The sequence below is a fragment of the Rattus norvegicus genome, chromosome 3 (assembly GCF_021556685.1).
Source record: "Rattus norvegicus strain SHRSP/BbbUtx chromosome 3, alternate assembly SHRSP_T2T, whole genome shotgun sequence".
In the NCBI taxonomy this organism is placed as follows: Eukaryota; Metazoa; Chordata; class Mammalia; order Rodentia; family Muridae; genus Rattus; species Rattus norvegicus.
The window spans coordinates 128,833,384-128,853,146 of record NC_141536.1 but is presented as its reverse complement, the minus strand read 5'-3'; the positions used below and the strand labels follow the sequence as shown (position 1 = coordinate 128,853,146).

General features: G+C 38.5%; 1 protein-coding gene across 9 annotated transcripts in view; it reads right to left on the bottom strand.

Moving 5' to 3' along the window:
• Nucleotides 1–19,763, bottom strand: part of Macrod2 (mono-ADP ribosylhydrolase 2) — a 2,026,216-nt gene that overhangs the window by 580,603 nt on the left and 1,425,850 nt on the right. For all 9 annotated transcript variants that reach the window (NM_001428715.1, NM_001428716.1, NM_001428717.1 and 6 more), the window contains 1 exon segment: nucleotides 17,272–17,345. In NM_001428715.1, the coding sequence (NP_001415644.1) occupies nucleotides 17,272–17,345 (74 nt within the window).

Sequence of the window (19,763 nt, the reverse complement as noted above, 5' to 3'; positions counted from 1 at the left end):
TTTGAGACTCCTGAGTCCATACAGTGTGGATCAAGCCATCATGATTTAGGGCAGACATTTGGTTCGTTCTTCATGGAATGGAAGATCAGTGAGGAATTGCATGTTTTGTTTTACTCTTCCATTTAAACTGGGAAATACTGAAAGTCTTCCTTACTCTTTCTTCTGCTAATAACTAAACCCACCTGCTCTACCCAAGCACAGAAGGCACTCTCTCCAAAGCTCCGCCTCTATTGTCTCACAGTTATCTACATTGACTCCATAATCTGCTCATAAATTTCCTAATGACAAGAATTATGGATCAGCATGTTTTCTATAAACATCACATGATGCTTGAGAGAACTAATCATTCAAAGATCACTTGGCCAATGAATAAATGTACACTAGACAGTCCTTGAAAGCATTGTTTGAAAGTCTAAGTTACTGGCATTTTCTGAAAGACATTTACATATGTAAATACACAACATTAAGAATAAAATTTGAAATGGAAATGGAATGATATTTCTAGGTGGTTAAAATTAAGAAAAGATAGTGGGGATAGAGGAGAGGTAGGAAGAAATGGAAAATGGAGAGTATGGAAGAGAGTTGAAAAATTATAATATTTTTTCCTAAATACAATGTTTCCCTTGACTTTAGAATGACATACACATTTAAATGAAATTAGAAGCCACCTCAGCATGCAAACATGAGACATGAGTTAGATCTCTAGAGCCTATGTTTAAAACAATAGAATAAGGAAAGAAAAAGCCTACTGTGGTGCTTGTAATCTTTGTGCTTGAATGGTAGAGAGACAACTGGACCCATATCTCAGCTCATCCTAATCAATGAGCTGTAAGCCAAAGAAGATTTCCTGTCTGCTAAAACAAAAGCATGCATGCACACTCATGATAGCACACACACACACACACACACACACACACACACACTATAAGCCCAGTAAGGAGAGGGTAACACAATAGGTTTGATCTGGAGTGAACTGTCCAGAATTTTGATTTTATTTTTTGTTCCTAGAAAACTCCCCAAGGCTGCTTAATCACAACACACTGGATCTATGTATAGAGGAAGGAAGGACTGGGATTCTGTCTCATCATAGAAGTCCTGGAGATGGAACTCTTTGCAAAGGGCTGAAATAGTAACAGTGGTCAAGCCTTGACTCAATGTAAAGTATTCCTGCTATAGATCAGAATCGACTTGTGTCCTTAGTTCCCTTAGAATGTTGGTCATTCTGAGAGACCAGATCCTATAGGCCAAAAATCATACTATAGACCACTGCAGTATGTCAGTATGTCTCACCATCTCCATCTGACTCTCTCTCTGTCTTTGTCTCTGTCTCTGTCTCTCTGTCTCTGTCTCTGTCTCTCTCTCTCTCTCTCCTCCTATTCCTCCTCCTATTCCTCCTCCTCCTCCTCTTCCTCCTCCCACCCTCCTCCTCCTCTGGGGCAGAGTTAAGACTATGCTATGGCCTAACAGCTGGTATTCAGTTAACAGTTACTTTGTGTGTGTGTGTGTGTGTGTGTGTGTGTGTGTGTGTGTGTGTGTGTGTGTGTGTGTGTATGATGGAGTATCACAAGGGACTCCTTGGCAGGATGATGAAAGAAATCATAACCTAACAGTGGTGGGATTTATGAACGTTGATGAAGACCTGTAAAACAATAGTTTATTTCCCTACTGTGGGAGAAGTGGAGGATTTGAAGCTCATAGTTATAAGCCTGTATTTCTGAGTAAAAGTCTGAATTATCATTTCTTTGCTATGACTTTTTCTATTTTGCTTATTTCTTTCATGTCTCAGTGTCCTTATTTGTTAGAATAATTATAGTGCTTATCACATAGAGGTTTTGTCATAAGTAAATGAGATTACCAAAGAAAGAAAATCAGCACCTCAATATCCTTGCCTTTTGTAAGTTGACAAGACTGTACTATACATTTAGTGGAGCATGTGGTCACATTATTCTGTATTTTGAATTCATACAGAAAAACAAGAAAATTGTATAACATGGAGCTTGGATTGAAGCTCTCTGTCTTTCACTCATGTGCATACATGCATGTCCATATGTACACAATACACATAAACACACATACACACACATACACACATACGCACTACTATGCACACTGAAGAGGATTTCTGTTTCACGTGGTTTTAATTTCAAGACTCTGAGTCACTGTTAAGCCAACAGCATCTAGGAGTTTCCTGGCTAGCACTATGGTGTGTAGTGGAGGGATATTTAAATCTTGTTCCTGCTGTGAAGGCCTCACAACATTTCTTTAATCATGTATTTAATAAACAGACACTTTGGTGGACACATCATCCCCACCCTGTGAAGAACCCTTTTACCTACTGTACTTAACACATGGGGAATTCATTTCCCTTTTCCTATCCCTCCTTTCCAGAACGTGACTATCTGGGGGCTTCGCTTACCACTGGCAAATGGCTATTTCCTGCCTCCAGACAAAAAGGCTTAAAAGAATTTACAAAAAAAAAAATCAGTTGAAATTCTCAGAAGACATCTAATAACTTAGAAAGGGAAGACCATTTTGATGAGTTGGTGGGGGGAAGGGGGTGAATGAATCAAGAACATGTGGATCCCATTTCCCTTGAGTTTAAATTTCCAGAGAGAAAATCTCCTTAGATAAATGAACTTCATCGATGTCACTGAACCCAAGGGAAAAACATATAAGATGATTACTTGGCCTAATGCATTCCTAAGCTGCCCTGAGCTGAGCTGAGGCACACCCAGGTCATTTGTAGCTCAATTTGGACTGTCAAACACACACCCATCAGAGTCTAATTGTTTTCAGAGCAAACAGAACAGCAGAATATCCTGCCACCGCTAGTGTTTTTTGCAATGAATTTCAACACAGGGCTTCCTTGTCAAAGACCTTAAAGGAATATAACTGAACCAGTGGCAGAGGATTCTGGAAATGCTGTGTGTGACATATATCTTCACTGTCAGAGCCTGATTCACAGGTGGGTGACATATACAAGCTCTAGTGCAGGACAATGCAGAGCTAAACAAAATGTCATCTTGCCACCATACCAAAGGTGCCATCACATCTGGAGTGGGTGAATTAACTTGCTGCATTTGAGTGAGTGCTTTATTCTTGGGAACAACATACACATACAAAATCCAAGTGGCAGACTCAAGGACTTTATTTTAAAAGCTGCCTACTGTGATGACTTAAAGAACGATTCCACTATGCATGCCGGGAACTTCTCCTAAGTTATTAAATGCAGCTCTTGCAAAGAGACATTTAAAAACATATGCAGTGATGGTGCTTATTAGCAGGATATTAAAAATATCCTGAGTGCTTTATGGAAGAGGGAAGGGGGCCTCTAATACATATGTAGAGTGTGACGGAAAGCGTTCTAGCAACTCTCATGGATATTTAATGTGAGCTGAGAGTATGCCTTTCTCATAGATATTAGATGTACTCTCGTGCCAATGTACGCCAAAGGGCACTATGGGACTGAAGCAGTAAGCACCCATCAGTAGAGAAAACGTGTCATACCCTCTGCTGCTCAGGCTGCACCTTAGTCCCAGACATCTGCTTCCGGGTTCTAAGGCCTTTTCAGAGTTCTTTCACAGTTCCCACACCAAGGAGAATGAATAGGAATCTTTTACCCTCATACATTCCACCTGGAAAAATTCTTGAAATTAACTGATGTAATCCTTCTCAACTAGGAACTAGACAATTTTTTTTAAAAATACAGGAAGCTATTCTCTTACACACGTTGATGCCGTAGACATTGGGTATGGACACCTATTTGATTTATAATCACTTTCCATACATGTCTTTCATCTTATTTTGCCAGAAACAAACAGGTCCAAAGAGTTTTATGTAGCATCTCTCTCAGAATCTACTCATTCCCAGGCCAGTGACCCACGGAGGAGCTGAGTTCCCTGGACATTAGTGGAGAGTGCTTTAGTACTTAACCTGTTTCTGGGTAGGAAAAGCGATACCACTAGGGATAATCTTCTAGCCAGTACAAAATAAAGGTATCTGAGTTATACTTATGCCATAATCAGGTTCTCAGTGAACACATGTGACCGTTTAACGTTTTCTCTAAAATCATTTCAGAGAGAACTATCTGGGAAAGTGACACACTATCTCTCTATAAGTGTAGTAACTGTAGATCCCTTCAGCTTTACGGGACACTGCTTCAGGCTTCTGTAAGCCTCTTACAAAAGCACAAAGATCACGTTTTTGTCCAACAATCTGTAGAATGTAAAAGAAATAATATCTTTATGTTCTAGCACCACACGGATGCTTCTTTAAGCAACACCACATGGTAATTTGGATTGCCTAGCAGAAAGGCGACTTGCATTGTTTTTTTATAGGCAAGGTCACTGTGGAACTGAAATTAAACTACAAAATATGTCATTCAAGTTATCCAGTTATGTCTGTGTCTTTAAAAAGAGTGTCCAATGGGGACTGCATGTGCACACAGCACCTCTCCAGCAGTAGACATCTGCTGAGGTGCCCAGTAGATGTCAAGCCATACAGCTGATGCCCCTTCTACAACATACATTTAACACCATTATCAGATACCAACTGTTCAGTTTCTTCCTCTTCCCCTTCCTCCCGAGTCCTCGAATCTGGAATCACAGATGTGAACCCTTCCTTTTGGCCAGATTTTAAAATCTTGGATTCAAAACTGTAGACCCCATGTCCTCTATTATCCTCTTAGTGACAGTGAATGATCGCCTCACTAACAGACTGAAGATTTTGGTGTGAACTTCTAGAGTCCGTAGACCGAAACAAAGACAATGGAATCTGACTGAAAGGGAATATAATACTGAACAAGCTCTTCTGTCTCTGAACTCACCATGACAACCTCCAATATTACGCATTTACAGATCCATACCATTGTGAAATTTGTTCTAGTGTGTTGAGTCAAGGAATTGAAGGTGCAAGCGCCTTGCCAGGCATATTTGAATTTCATAGCATAGGACGCAAAAGAAGGCAGTTGTCATGGAACCACTTCTTTGCTCTAACCTGAAAGAAGAAACCTGAGACAGTTTGAGCTTTAGAGCAGATTCTCTTTGAAGCAAAGTCCTGAGCTAGACCCTTGATACTAAGAGTAAATCACTTAATACTACACTGATGGGAAAGTTCTTTATTGTTCTTCTCTAGCATGAACTAGATAACATTGATGAGTTTGAAGTTTTTCCCCTTCAAACAAGAAAGTCCCCATGACAAGGGAAAGAGGCCTTTCCCCACTCCATTAAAAGTGAGAAAGGTGCATGTTTCTGGCTTTTAGAAAGGGTGTATAGTGTGTCCTTCACTAGGACCTCCTAGCATAGCTTTTATCTCAGTGTCTAATGTAGAACCAACTGCATGCTCAGAGCTTTATGATCTATTTATAAAAATATCGCATCCTTTGGAAAAATCAGCACATTTAATTTCATGAGGAGCTTTAAAAGTTAGCTATTTTCAAACTGCCATGTAATCCAGATCAATTACAGAAAATCAACATAGTATTCTCTCCCCCTGCACTAAATAGGTCAAGGTTGTTGGTGTTCACTCTAAAGACAGCCATATTTGAGTCAGTGGCCGTCTTTGAGAAACAGAGCCCTGCAAGTGTTGCTTGATGTTTCTTGTCACCTGAGATGCTTGGAAAGTCAAAGAGATCAAAGATTCATTGGTCAGATTGAGCTATGATTAATTACACAGGCAACACACCTATGAATGTTTCAGTGGGCCTGCTCCAGAAGACACATATTAGTGGCACTGATCCTGAACTGAAAAAAGCATGTTCTACACTCTTTGTTTTATAGACTATGAGTTCAAAAATATGTAAATGATTGCCTAACATTGTTAAAGAGAATCAGATAATGCAATTAGAATCTTCTCTTTCAATTTCCAGTGTATTCTAATCTACATATGTAAATCTTGCTTGGAATATGAATAACCAGAGATGGGCATGACTAAATTACAATTTACCTATACCACCCCAGAGAGCCACAATTTCCTACCTTGGAGCTTAAATAGGCAGTAGCCTCTATTTTTCCCCAAGGTTTGGGTTCATTGCATAAGAGACAGAGACAGTGGATGACTACAAGGTATGTATCTTCTAGATACAGCAAGACAGCTGTACATAGAAACTCATAGTAGATGTACAAAACAAGTACAATTCCAAACCAAACAAAACCAAACCCCAGTATGGAGAGAGGAACTGGGTATACACTCCCTCCCCTAAGTAGAAACAGTTTTCTCTGAGTACATCCTCTGGGAAGTTCATGATATTACAGTGGAAGGCCACACATCCAAGAATACTTGGACACAATTGATCTTGATGTTCTTGTTTGTTTCTTTAAAGAAAATGAAGTTGGGTGTGTGGAGAAAGAAGAAAGATCTGAAAATAATTGAGGGTTGAATTTGATCAAAATACATTGTCTGAACCTCTTGAAGAACTAATAAATACCTTTTTTATAAAAAAGAAAGAACAGTTGCATGTCTTTGATATTGATAATCTCATGCATGTGGTCCTGTATTTACAATTATGTAGACTTTGAAGGGAAATTTTGCAAAACAAGTTCTTACACTATAGTCCCAGCCCTGGGAACATCCTAGCCATGTCATTTGAGCTTCTTCCTTTGATTTTAATACCTGTACTCTAAAATCTAATTGGAGAAAGACCTCTGTCATATGTTTCTTCTTCCTTCTAGGTCTCTGTTTAGCATTGGCTTACAATAAATCATGTTTCCTCTCTTGAGGTTATAGTAGTGAAGGAGGAAGACATAGTTATCAGAAACTGTTAGTTTTAGCTTTTCCTCCTAAAGGAATATACATATTGAAAGATTGATTTTTCAAAAAGCATTCTTATTCATTTTACTGTCTAGGACAATAATACTCAATTATTTGTTTTTTTCTGATATAAACACTTGAAGGATATAGATTATTCCACCAATATCAATGACTACATGAAACTGGAAGAGGTCTATCAAAGACAGCAATCAAAATACATTGTATGAAACTCTCAAAGAACTAATAAAAACTTTTTAAAAACAGTGAGGGATGTGAGAAGAAAGGTTATATGGGGAAGAAAGGATCGGGCAAAAGGATACAGAATTTATGAATGTATTACTGTATAGGATAATAATACAATGAGTCCCATGGGGTTCTCTGATTAATATTCATCAGTTATTATAGAAAACACATGGTGTTGAAGCAGGAGTGTTTAATGGAGGTTAAATAAGCAATTTAAAATATGTGCTTTAAAAGATTCTTCAAATGATTCTTATCCTTCTTTAATCAATCTATTTTGAGTTTTGTGCCCTAAGAATGTTATCTTGAGTTGTTAAAACTAAAATATGGTTGACCCTTCAATTTTGCTATGATATACTTTATTTTACCCCAATTTTGATTATTTTATACAAGCCAACAGAATGGACTCCAAGATTCTGCCAGCTGTCCAACAATCTGTGACATTCTCAGCAAATGATCTTCCCAAAGCAGGCCACCTGCCAAGTGGCAGGGAGCATGGCAGCTGGTGCCTCTTATGCCCTGCACCTCTAAGCTTCCCTACCATCCTCCACTCCAACTCCAAGCAGCAGAAAAATTTGAGAGAGATTCAAAGTAACCTCTTTGGTGTTCTATGCCCAAGTCCAGCTGTCTGGGCAACCCTAGAAAAAATACCACTGCTTATGGAAGCAGGTTCATATCATGGTATGAAATAGGGATTTCTTTTACCTTGAACTTGAGCTACTACATTTACAAAATCAGTTATGGAAATGGCTCCCTTGAAGAGTTTTTATAAGTGTATACTAGTTTAAATTAAAAAGCCTAGCCATCCATTACTTGGGAGCTAAAGATAGTGATCAAACCAGAAACTATGGAGGAACACTACTCGCTGGCTTGCTCCCTGTAGATGGTTCAGCTTGCTTTTTTATACAACCAAGAACCACCTATTCAGGAATGGCACCATCCTCCATGGACAGTGGAAGAGTCCTCAGTATTTACAAAAAGGCCGCATAGAATGTATTACGGGACAGTGTTACAGAGGCATGTTTTTCAACTGTGATTCCTTCCACCCAGATGATTGTAGCTCATATCAAATTAACAAAAGAAGGAGGAGGAGGAGGAAGAAGATGAGGAAGGAGAGAAGAAGAAGAAGAAGAAGAAGAAGAAGAAGAAGAAGAAGAAGAAGAAGAAGAAGAAGAAGCAGAAGAAGAGGAGGAAGAGGAAGAGGAAGAAGAAGAGGAAGAAGAAAAACAACAAGATCATGAAGAACAAGAACAAGAAGAACAAGCACATGAGGAAGAAAAAGAACAAGAAACAACTAACTGGCAAGGTAGCACAGGCTATCACATACATTAGTCTCCCTCCTGTTAAAATATCTTTTTATATTCCTATTCTACATGTTTTAGAACCCTTTCTAGAGCCCTTCTTTACAGAAACATCACTTGCCTATTGAAACACATCCCCACCTCTTGAACATAACATTTTTATATCTTCTCTGCAATGCCTTAAACTCATTCTTGTGCAGATATGATGGGCTGATCACTCTATGTTAGAGTGGGCCAATGGGGGTGGGGCATACAAACATCATACATAAGGGTGGGCCTTAACAGGATGAACTAATATACAAGGATGATAATGGGTTGTATGACTACAATACTACTGGGACTTGCCATCCAAACAGCCATCTCTTAAAAGAAAACTGACAAAGAGGCTGGAGAAGCTATTCCACATAGAGTAAGAGCAGGGTGGAGAGAGCATATGGATAGTCTTACCTTCATGTTTCAGAAGTTTTTGATTGACATCCCTGGAGGCATGCTGAGTAACTGGCAGTGGACTTGATAAATTACCTTATCCTAGGATGTATGGGTCTTAATGAGCAGATGAGTATGGAGCATGAAATTCACCTAGAGACCGTAACTATACCTGTTATATAGTTGGTAAGGTAGTGTGAGGGGTAGGGCATATCATCAATTTAGTTACCTCTAGCACAGGGCAGGATATGTTAGCACCAAATATTGGAACATATTGCCAAGAGATTCCTTGAGGCTTGCCTTTACCTCTAAAAGTAGGAATAAGAGTAATAAGACAAAAGGACAAAATTGGCCTCTGATAAGCAATCTAGTACTTTTCACAAATCTCAAGAAAGATATTCTGAGAGTAGGAAGCATTTTGTGTAAAAGATAAAAAGAAGAAGGAAAAGAAGGAAGGAGAAGGGAGGGAGGAATGGGGAAGCCTAGATTGTAGAAGTCATCAGAGTTATTCTAGAGTAAATGTAGTGTGGCATGTCTGAAAGCCTGTGAATCAATTTCTTCAGTTATATCACAGCTGATGAGCATTATGGCTTCCACCTCCAGACCCTCTTGAATAAGTCCAAGGTTACCATTTTAGAGGAGCATATGGGGTTGGTTGCTGATTCTTATTAGCATAACTCCATTCTTGCACAGGATATAAAGAATTCAAAGATGAGACTTAATGTTCCAAATACACAGATTCTAACCTTAGATTCCCCTCAAAACTAATGCTGGGATTGATACTAAAATGAAGTCATTGCCAGAAGTGAATTCTGAGGATGTCATGTGCTCCTCCAAGGCTTCCATCTACTGGCCACATGCCATGTTGTAGAGAGGTGAAGGGAAGCACACTGTGTTCCTCGTAAACAACCATTTCCTGAGGCTGGGGCATAGTATGAGAGATATAATTTTCAATCACCATTTCATGGTTCATTTAAAGCCCCCTTTAAGAACCACAATGATCCTAAGGAATTTCATGTCAGCAACATAAGGCAGGTCCTACACTCTTTCTTTCCTTCCCTCCTGCTCCTCCACACCCCCCATGTGATTCCAAAACAAAAGTGACAAATAATTTTTAACACTGCATATGCTCAAAGACCTCTGCCAAGAAGGGGAAAAAATAACCTTGGCAACAGAAGCAAAAGTATCACCACTCCTTTGTGATCTGTAGTGAGGAAACTGTGTCCTTTGCCTTGTCACATTAGCATAAGAATTGCATGTGTAGTGACAGTGTTCAGAAGAATGATGGGGAATTTCCTCAGTTGACTTCTAATTCTGTTTCCCAAGGTGGAGAAACCTATTCAACTCTTCAATAAACCCTGGCTTAGTATTTGAATGTTTGGTGGCACAGGGGAGTGGCAGAGCCCACTATTTCCATGTAATAAGAACTGACATTTTGGGGCTGTTAGATGACTTAGTGAATGTGCCTTTACTGTGTAATCATGAGGACCTAGATTAAGATTCTCAGTAGTTGGGGTTGGGGATTTAGCTCAGTGGTAGAGCGCTTGCCTAGCAAGCGCAAGACCCTGGGTTCAGTCCTCAGCTCCAGAAAAAAAAAGATTCTCAGAAGTCAGGTATAAAAGCAGGTATTTCTGCACATTCCCATAACTCCAGTGCCAACCACAAGCAAGACAGAAATAGAGTTACTAGTGTTTGCAGACCAGCCAGCATACCCAACAAATTCCAGATAGAGCATGATTGAAGAGGACACCTGATGGCTTCCATATGCCTTACATGGAGCACACACATGCTTAACACACACACACACACACACACACACACACACACACACACACACACACACGTGCGCATGCAGGGAGAGAAAGAGAGAGAGAGACAGAAAGAGAGAGAGAGAGATCTTTATTTCATTGATGTTTAGAAATTCAGTTTTGGTCTCTAGCTGCCACTGGGAGACCCCACAGAATAGGCAAAATTGGATAAGGTCTAAAGCTTCAGATAGAAATGAGCATTAGATATGCCCCAGGCTGATACTATGCCTCTACATAGCATCACAGCTCATCAAGCCATAGCTGCAGGTATGCTACTTAAAGTGACAAAGAGTAACATCACAGGTGTTGCACTTCCCTCAGGAGGCTCAGAGTAAGCAATTGAAATGATGTAGAGATGGTACTTAACATTTTCAATAACAGTGTTTATGTAAGATACATAGTTAAAAAATACATATCTGGAAGAGCTTCCAAAATGTGTACATGATGCAACAAAGCGTCTACCTTCCTCTTGCATGGAAGAAAATCAATTTTGAGTTTGAAAAGACAGAGATGGAGTGTTTCCTGTGTCATTCAGGTTCAGCTTTGGCTAGGTAACCACTAAATAAAGCAAAGGATTCCTTTAGTAACTCCTTCATTCTAGAACAGTGTATTGGTTTGCTGGGGAGAGAGGCAGTATTATGAGGAAGAAGAACAAAGGGTATCTTTATGGAGTAATAAAGAAAGGCTCTATATCCCATAGTCTGCGTAGATGAACGTATGGTTGACCTCAGGTGAAGCATGGCCTACTAGTCAGAAGATTGCCCATGACCATGGCTTTAACTAGAGCTTCCTATACTGTTAAGCATTTGGATGATGCTTTATAATTGGTGGAGGTTCAGTTTCCCTCCACTGTGCATCTGAGACATGATTAGAACTCCAAGATGTCCATGTATGAGTTCCCCCAAAAGCTAGTGGTCTATCTTAGTCTATTTTGTTCATGCCTTATCTCCTAGGAAGACTTTCTTGAAGAGTTAACAAGTCCAGTGCATGCTATAAAACAATGCTCCCATTGGGAATTTGCAATATTGAATGTGACCCTAATAAATTAGAAATATTTCATATCATCAGGCCCTCTGCAGCTTTTAGAGGAAAAGACATCCTGTTCTGCTTTCTATAGAAAAATTACAACTAGGTTTGCTGCTCTAGAGATCAATAACCAAATGCCATATGAGTCCCCGGTGTCAAACAATGGAGCAGGCACTGTAAAAACATTTCTTAGGCTAACTTCCAGATATGAATGGGGGTGTCACAGAGCCTTGGAGTGGAAAAATCATGATTTCACAAGAAATGATATTTTTAGTTGCATGAAAAATGAGGAATGCGTGAAGCTGTATATGATACCCCACAGCAGACACCTCAAGTTAGAAGTGTGGGCCACATTCCCACTGCTCATTTCCATAATACCCGTTTATTTGACTTTCATATCTGTGTAATAAAATTACTCCTTGAGAAAAAATGGAGTACCTACAGAAACATTATCATTCTCGCTGCTGTCAACTTTCAAAAGCCAACTCATATTCTTTGCCATCAGTTTTCCGAAGGTAGCAAATTTTAAAATTTAAGCTGAAGACTAGAGCTGGAGACGCCAGTGCATAGTGTGCGCCCCTCTGCATCTCTGCTGTGACCTCTAGTCTTCTTACTCTGTATGTTAATGCTTCAGTCAAGGTTTCTATTTCTTTATATTTTCATTGTGTTCTGAGTCTCAAGAGAACTCTTCTCACTGATCTCCTCACAATAATAAATCATCCCTTAGCAGTGAAAAACTCCTTTTGCTTTTTAACTTTTCTAGTTTTCAATTATTTATTTATTTATTTATTTATTTATTTATTTATTTAGGCTGCTTCATCTCACTTATGACTGGACAATTTGTTTACCTAGATTCCCTTCTGCAGATTCTATTGAGCTCATGGCTCTGTTGTGAAAACCATTCCTTCACCATTCAGATGTGGAGAAAACTAAGGTAATTCTGATGGAGACAGAACATAGATCCAAGGGCTTCAATTGGGACCCTCTGGGTATAGAATGTTTCATGGCAGCTGTTAGTGGTTTGTGAAATCACATAAAATCCAACTGACCACTGTGTTCTTAAAAGAAAAGTGTCCACCCTAAAGCTTCAGAAACAAGAGGGTTCCTAAATGGCAAACAATGAAAGCTCGCCAGTTCTGTAACAAAAGTCATTTTCAGTGTGATGCCTGAACCTTAAGGGAAGGTGCCACTGAATTATAGGGTCGTCTGGGAAAGGGAAGCATGACCACTAATCGGAGAACCACATATTATTACCTCTTCCCCCTTTTATTTCTCTCAAGAAACTTTCAGGGGATTTGGTCAACCAAGAGTGCCAGTGCATGCACCCTTTCCCAGCAAGAACAAGACTGGCCTTGCCTCATGCAGAATTGACTGACCTGTGATTGGATAGATGGATTGCAATGGGCCATGTGTAGGCAGAAAAATTAGGTGAACAATACTACTAATAATAATGGCAATGTAATTATGAAGTAAGAGTGGTGAAATATCAGAGTGAGAAGGGCAACAAAAACTGCCATGCTTCTCATTGTGTGCATAGTCTGGAATTAAAGTCACCTACCAAAGCTGCTCAAGGCCTGGCCCTGAACTGCTAAGACTTCCATTTTATACACTATGGTTCATTTTGATGGCCTTTCTCCTCTATCTAAGCTACGTGACCACTTCTTTCAACTCACCTCACACTAAGACAAGACCATTGTTTCACCTTGCCTCTCTTGATTTTATATTGAGCTGCAGATATGAATAATAGACTTTGATATTGAAGAATGGGTTAGATATCAGAAATGAGATCATATTTGTTTATCTACAATGTCACTCTTATTTTCTACATATTTTCATATAAATATGCCTTGTAACATTTATCTTCATTGCAGGGAATTCATAAAATAATTTCCTGGGCATATCAGACAAATATTCAGTTCTCGTTTTTGACTCTCTACATATGTCCAATTCCACATCAGACACCTTATTGGGTTCACCTTTATAATCGATATTACTGTTTTTGCTGATATTCAACTTGCTCTATTATGTAAGAACTTCATTTTCTTATTTCTTGGAACTTAGTTGCAGGGTGCCTTTCCTTTGGTAAAAATAATATTAAGAAGGTTATATGCAGAATTCCTGTGTTTATGCATTTCCTATGATGAGAGGATATTTCTGTCAGTCTGGGTTCCTGATGAATCCAATGTCCTCTGATGACTCAAAACAAACAGATAATATAAACAACAAGTGAGCCGCTGCTGTTTTATAACACTGAGACTTGTGGATGGCTCGTAGCTGTGGAATAAACTAGTCAAGCCACTGAAAATAACCTTCAAAGTCTCTACTTTACAATGTATCTTAAACCTCACCCTTGTCCCTTCCTTTAATAGCATCAGTCTTCCAAAAGTCTCCATGTTTTACCTGGATTTGTGGCAAGTCCCTCAGCTGAGTTCCTTCCGTCTCTCTCTGACATATCTAAAGGATATTTTCCAAAGAGCAGCAGTATTAATGTTTAAAGATTTAAATAGATCATTTTACTCCCTTATCCTAAACCTATACTATACTACAAACACTATACTAGTGTACTATACTATGCTATATACTAAGCAAATAGTATGATCCAATGTCTCCCTATTGAGCACAGTGCCTATTATTCGACTTCTGTCAGAGTCTCCAAATTTGTCTCTTGCCATTCTACCATCAACACTCATCACTCTCCTTTTAGACCTCTTGTCAGCAGTAAGCTCATGCCCCAGTCCCCATGTTGCTTTTGTCTTCTTTTTTAATTGACCAATTTATTCACTTTACTTCCAGGTAAGAGTTTCCCTTCCCTCTTCTCTGCCCAGTCATTTCCTCTCACCTCACTCCCCCAGCCTCTACCCTGCTTTTGTCTTATGCTTCCTCTTCCTGGAATGTTTTACCTCAAGTACGCTGTGGAGCTTAGCTTACTCCCTCTCATTTTACTTTTTTTCCTCCAAGGTCATAGCCTAAAAATAGACTTGGTAGGTTCTAAAATCACCTCTCCTCATAATCTATTATGTAGTTATAATGTTTGATTTTGTAAAGAACTGTTTGAACTGTCTTATTTCTTTATGTGCTTAATTTACTTCTCTCTTCACAGACTATGACTATCAAAAGACAAGGACTATTTCTTTGTCTTTTAGTGCTTTGTCCCAGGTAGAAATGTGCCTACTAGATTTCAGTAAATATTTATCAAATAAATGAAGAAATGAATAAGTCACTGAAACAATCAAGATGTCAAAACAATACTGCAACAGAAAGACAAGTAAATTGGAAGCAACATTTTTTCACAGATCTTTAGCCTAGTTTGTTTGGTTAAGCAGAGCAAACCCAACATCCAACTACATTTGAATAATCAGTTTGCATAACTTTTACATATAGTCACTTGTAATTTATTTATTCAGCAAAATGAGACGTGTCCAAATTAACTTGCCAAAACTTAGTACGTATTCAAACAGGAAGTTCTTAAAAGGCACCAGCATATGATAGATTTAATGTTGCCATGACTAGCATGTTACTGAAGCAAAAAGAGCTAAATTTTCTACAATGCCCAAGATATACATGAGAAAATGACATGAAATCGAGAAATAGGCTCAGACAGACAAGTTTAGAGAATTCAAATGGAAACACTGAGAACTCATTTCAGAAAGTTCTCTAAACAGCTTTTCTGGGATCAATGGGCCACCATAATTTGTCTATGTACATATAGGTAGTATGAGTTCTTCTTCACTCGTAGGCACTTGTACCATGGGCCAAGATGACGAGCATGAAATTTCTTCAGTCTATATATTCTTGAGTTATCACTCAGTACAAAGGAAGATTAGTCACAAGTATACTTGCAGTGTTATTAGCTTTTAAATCACAAGGCATGTCATGCTTTTGGGTGGGAGACGCAAAAAAGGATAGCATCCTAAGGAATATTTTCTATGACAAAGACATATGTGGACAGTATGTGTTTTCAAAAAAACTCAAACTTCTTCCCTGGATTAAGTGACATAAAATTAGGGAATGGCTAGTTGTGATGGTTTGTATATGCTTAGCTTGGAGAGTGAAATTATTCGAAGGTATGGCCTTTTTGGAGTAGGTGTGACCTTGTGGGAGTAGGTTTGTTACTATGGGGGTGGGCTTTAAGACCCTCATCCTAGATGCATGAAAGTCAGTAGTGTCATTGAAGCCTTCAGATAAAGATATGAACATGTAGAACCCACAGTTCCTCCTGCACCATGCCTGTCTGGATGCTACTATGTTCCCACCTTGATGATAATGAATTAAACCTCTGAACCTGTAAGCCAGTCCTAATTAAATGTTGTCCTTATAAGAGTTGCCTTGGTCATGGTGCCTGTTCACAGCAGTAAACCCTAACTAAGACACTGAGAGACATTAAATGAGACAAATCCTTGGAACTTTCTATTCTTGGAAATCTTATCTAATTTTTTGTTGTTAGAAAAGGGTGACTTTCTAGATCCAGAAGACTGCTGTGAAGATAAGACATGTTTACAAGCTAGAAATATTAGTCCCTTGTCTTTCTTTTTCTTCTTTGAGGCAATTTTCAATTTGTGGGGTGGGAAGAAAAAACCAGCAACATGTACATATTGGCCATATGATCTTCACTTCTATTAGAGGTTAACAATATTTATATCTAGTTAAGGAATGTTTAAATTATAGTAATTAGAAAATGGCACTACTATTTCTTTAAATATGTAGAATAGCAAAGCTGGTCCTCAATAGAAAACATTCACAGCCTCTTTTCCATACTCAGTCATTTCCAAATATCTGTCCCCTACCCAAAGAGAAAGCTAAATTCACCATTATAACTGTAAACAAAATTCGCTATAATAATTAAATGGCTATCTAAAGAAGAAAATCAGAACAATCAAAGAAAGGAATGATGTACAAGGCTGTGCACTGCCTGTAACTCTCGTGCTGTTTTGACAGGTGACCAGACAAACTCTTGGTATGTATGGTCTCCTCTTGTAGCTGAACTACTGCCTTATTTAAATGAGTAATTCTCTTACCTATCACTCTGTATATCCTAGTATATGCCATAACCCTTACTGAAAGAGTAGAAATGGAGATCAGATATGTACTTGAATGAAAGCATTTCATTTTACCTAAGAAAGAAAGAAAGAAAGAAAGAAAGAAAGAAAGAAAGAAAGAAAGAAGGAAAGAAAGAAAGGAAGGAAGGAAGGAAGAAAGAAAGAAAGAAAGAAAGAAAGAAAGAAAGAAAGAAAGGAAGGAAGGAAGGAAGAAAGAGGCCGTACAGGCCTGTTTACAATTCTGCCATCTGACTGCAGTCCCACACTTAGAAGGATCATTAGGAAAGGGCCTAGCTATAAACAAAGATGGAGTCCCTAACCAAATGTAACATTGTACTGCACAAACAACAAAGACAAACTAGTTTGTCTAAGAAAATCACCACAGGAAAAATGAGGAATTATCAACAAATCCATTCCAACCTACTGCATAATGCCCCAAAATAGTAGAGTTTGAGGCAACAAGCCTGTTCTCCTAGCTCATTTTCTTCACCAAACTGGTCATTACGTCCACTTTAGGTAAATGATTACAGGAAAATATTTAATCCCATGCAACCTAAAATGAAGGAAAGCCAGATGGCACTATCGTAAGGAGCAGGTCTGGTTGGTATGGGTGCAGCTTCTCTGCCACTGTCTTAACATTGGATCAAATCACATTATCTGGAATGCTCATTATGTTGGTCCCCTTACCTCTTGATGATTCTTGGCGAGCCATTCCTTAATTGTTCCTAGGGCAATGATTGCCGCAGGCTCATTCGGAAAACCTACATAAAGAAAATAGGAAAGCACATGAATAAAGCAATGAAAGAATGCAGAATTACCCAAGGATTAAGAATAGAGTGATCTCATTCCATAGTATTCCATTCAATGAGGAAATGAAATAGGCTGGTGGTAATACATTTTAACATGCATGTGAACCTTTCAATCATTGACATGGTATTAGTAAGACCATCTCTGAACCAGTTACAAAGCAATAAAAGATTTAATACATGGGTCAATTAAAAACATTCACATATACTTAATAGTTTGTAATATACATTATCTCAGTAGTGCTCAGGTCAAAGTTTACTATCTGCCTCAGCTTTTTCTTCTTTTTCCTAAAATTAGATTTCTTTTCTCTCCATACAAGATTTCTGATTATAGGTTCCCCCCACACATACACACACACACACACACACACACACACACACACATACACACACACACACACACACACACACACACACACTCCTCCCAGATCCACTCTACCCACTCAAGTCATCCTTTCTCTCTCTCTTATTACAAAACAATTTGGAATCTATAAATGAAAATAAAATAAGATAATCATTAAACAAAAAAACCTGAACAAGACAAAACAAACAAATGAACAGAAAAACAAAGAGCCACAGAGAAAGCACAGAGCATGCACATTGGTAAACACAGAAATTCCACAAAAATACTAAATTGAAAACAATAATATATAAACAAAACCAATAATATATAAATTATAGTCCTATAGGGTGAATAGGAGAAAAGAAAAGAAAGAAAACAATATTCAAAGTATTATGAGACCCCTCCCCCAAAAAAATCAGAACCAAAATTATTCCAAAATTAGCATTGAGTTTGTTTTATGTTTTAAACCTCTTCAGCTTTAAAACCCAATAAATGTGGCTAAGAGAAAGCATGTAGTTGGTGTAGAATCGTTTGGTCAGTACTCTTGTCAGTGAACTGCCACAAGGCCAGGAAGATAACAAGGCAAATAGCAACACAAAAGAAATCTATTATCAGTATTAAAGGATGGTGATTTCAGCTCTACTTAGGGACACTAGAGATGATGAGTGGGATGAAAGTCACAGGAACTAAACGGACTTTCTGTGGTTGTTTTTGATTTCACCACAGCAGCAAATGTGGCAGAGTTATGCTTCATCTCACCATGAACACACTTTAGGAATGTCAAAAGCATATCCAGTATGGCTTTTTAGCTAATGTGACCTGAACACATCCCTAGATCATCAGAATCTTTCTACAATAGGCTAACAGAAGTAGAAGAAGGAGTAATCTTACAGACTCGCATTTCTCTGATTCAGAAAGAAGAGACAGGAGTAACTATTTTATTGAAACACATTTTAAGCTCTATGTTAAGCTTCTTCATCACCAAGCATCATCGCCATTCTATAAATCTCCCGTGTTTCTCCTATTTGATGTGCCATTCTGCATTTCCATGTTCCGGTATATCTCACTTTGCTCTATTTTTCAGCTTTTCAAAATTATCTACAAGTACACAATTTAGTGGTAGTTAATGTGTTTATTAAGTTGCAGGATCATCACTGTCCCACAGAGTATTTTAATGGTCCCTGAAGACATACTGTACCGCCAACAATCATCCCAAAGCTCCTGTTCTCACTACCATCAGCAGTGTCTTCCTGCACTTGGCAATATACCTTCCGTATCCTCTTCTGTTTGACTAATTTTCTAATTTTTCTCAAGTTCCTTTTTTTAACCCCCTTCCTTAGACTTACTAAATCATTGTCATTCTAAGTCCTCACATCTAGCTTTCTTTGTGCCTTCTATTCTAGCGGGTTTCAACACCAACCACTAGATGGTTGGTAAGATGCCTTCTATTCAGAGTCTCTTATGGCACTCCCTGGACTTACAAAGAAAGAGAGACATTGCTGTGTGAAGAGTTCCTCTGGTGGCAAACACGCAGGACTGTCTTTCTACTGACGGGCCAGCTTTCCATGGCCTTCAGAGAGTAATGGGAAAGAACAATCATCACAGTGCCCTCCTTTGCAAGCACTGGAGAACAAATACTGTTTTCCTGACTAATATTTCTGCAAATACTGCTAGAGATTGCATTAGGAAGCTGGGGGCAGATGACAGGGCCAAGATCCATTTATTTTAAATTATAACCCAATGGGAACCTCTGTTACATGAAAAATGCCAGTGTGTTTTGAGAACTTGTAAATCACTATGTGACATTTAGCATTCATTTTCTTTAAATGAATGCTTTGTTACAAAAAATTTTAAATTGCTATAAAAGAAGCTGTTAATTAGAAAGCTAGTTTTTTGACTTTTGCCTTCTTTCTACCCAAGCCATTTTAGGGTGTAAGCTTGAGTTCTAATTGCTAAGAACCATTTGTAGAACTTAAATCCTGGTTCTTCCTCCAAGCCCTATGCTCCCAGAAATAAGACTGAGACTCAAA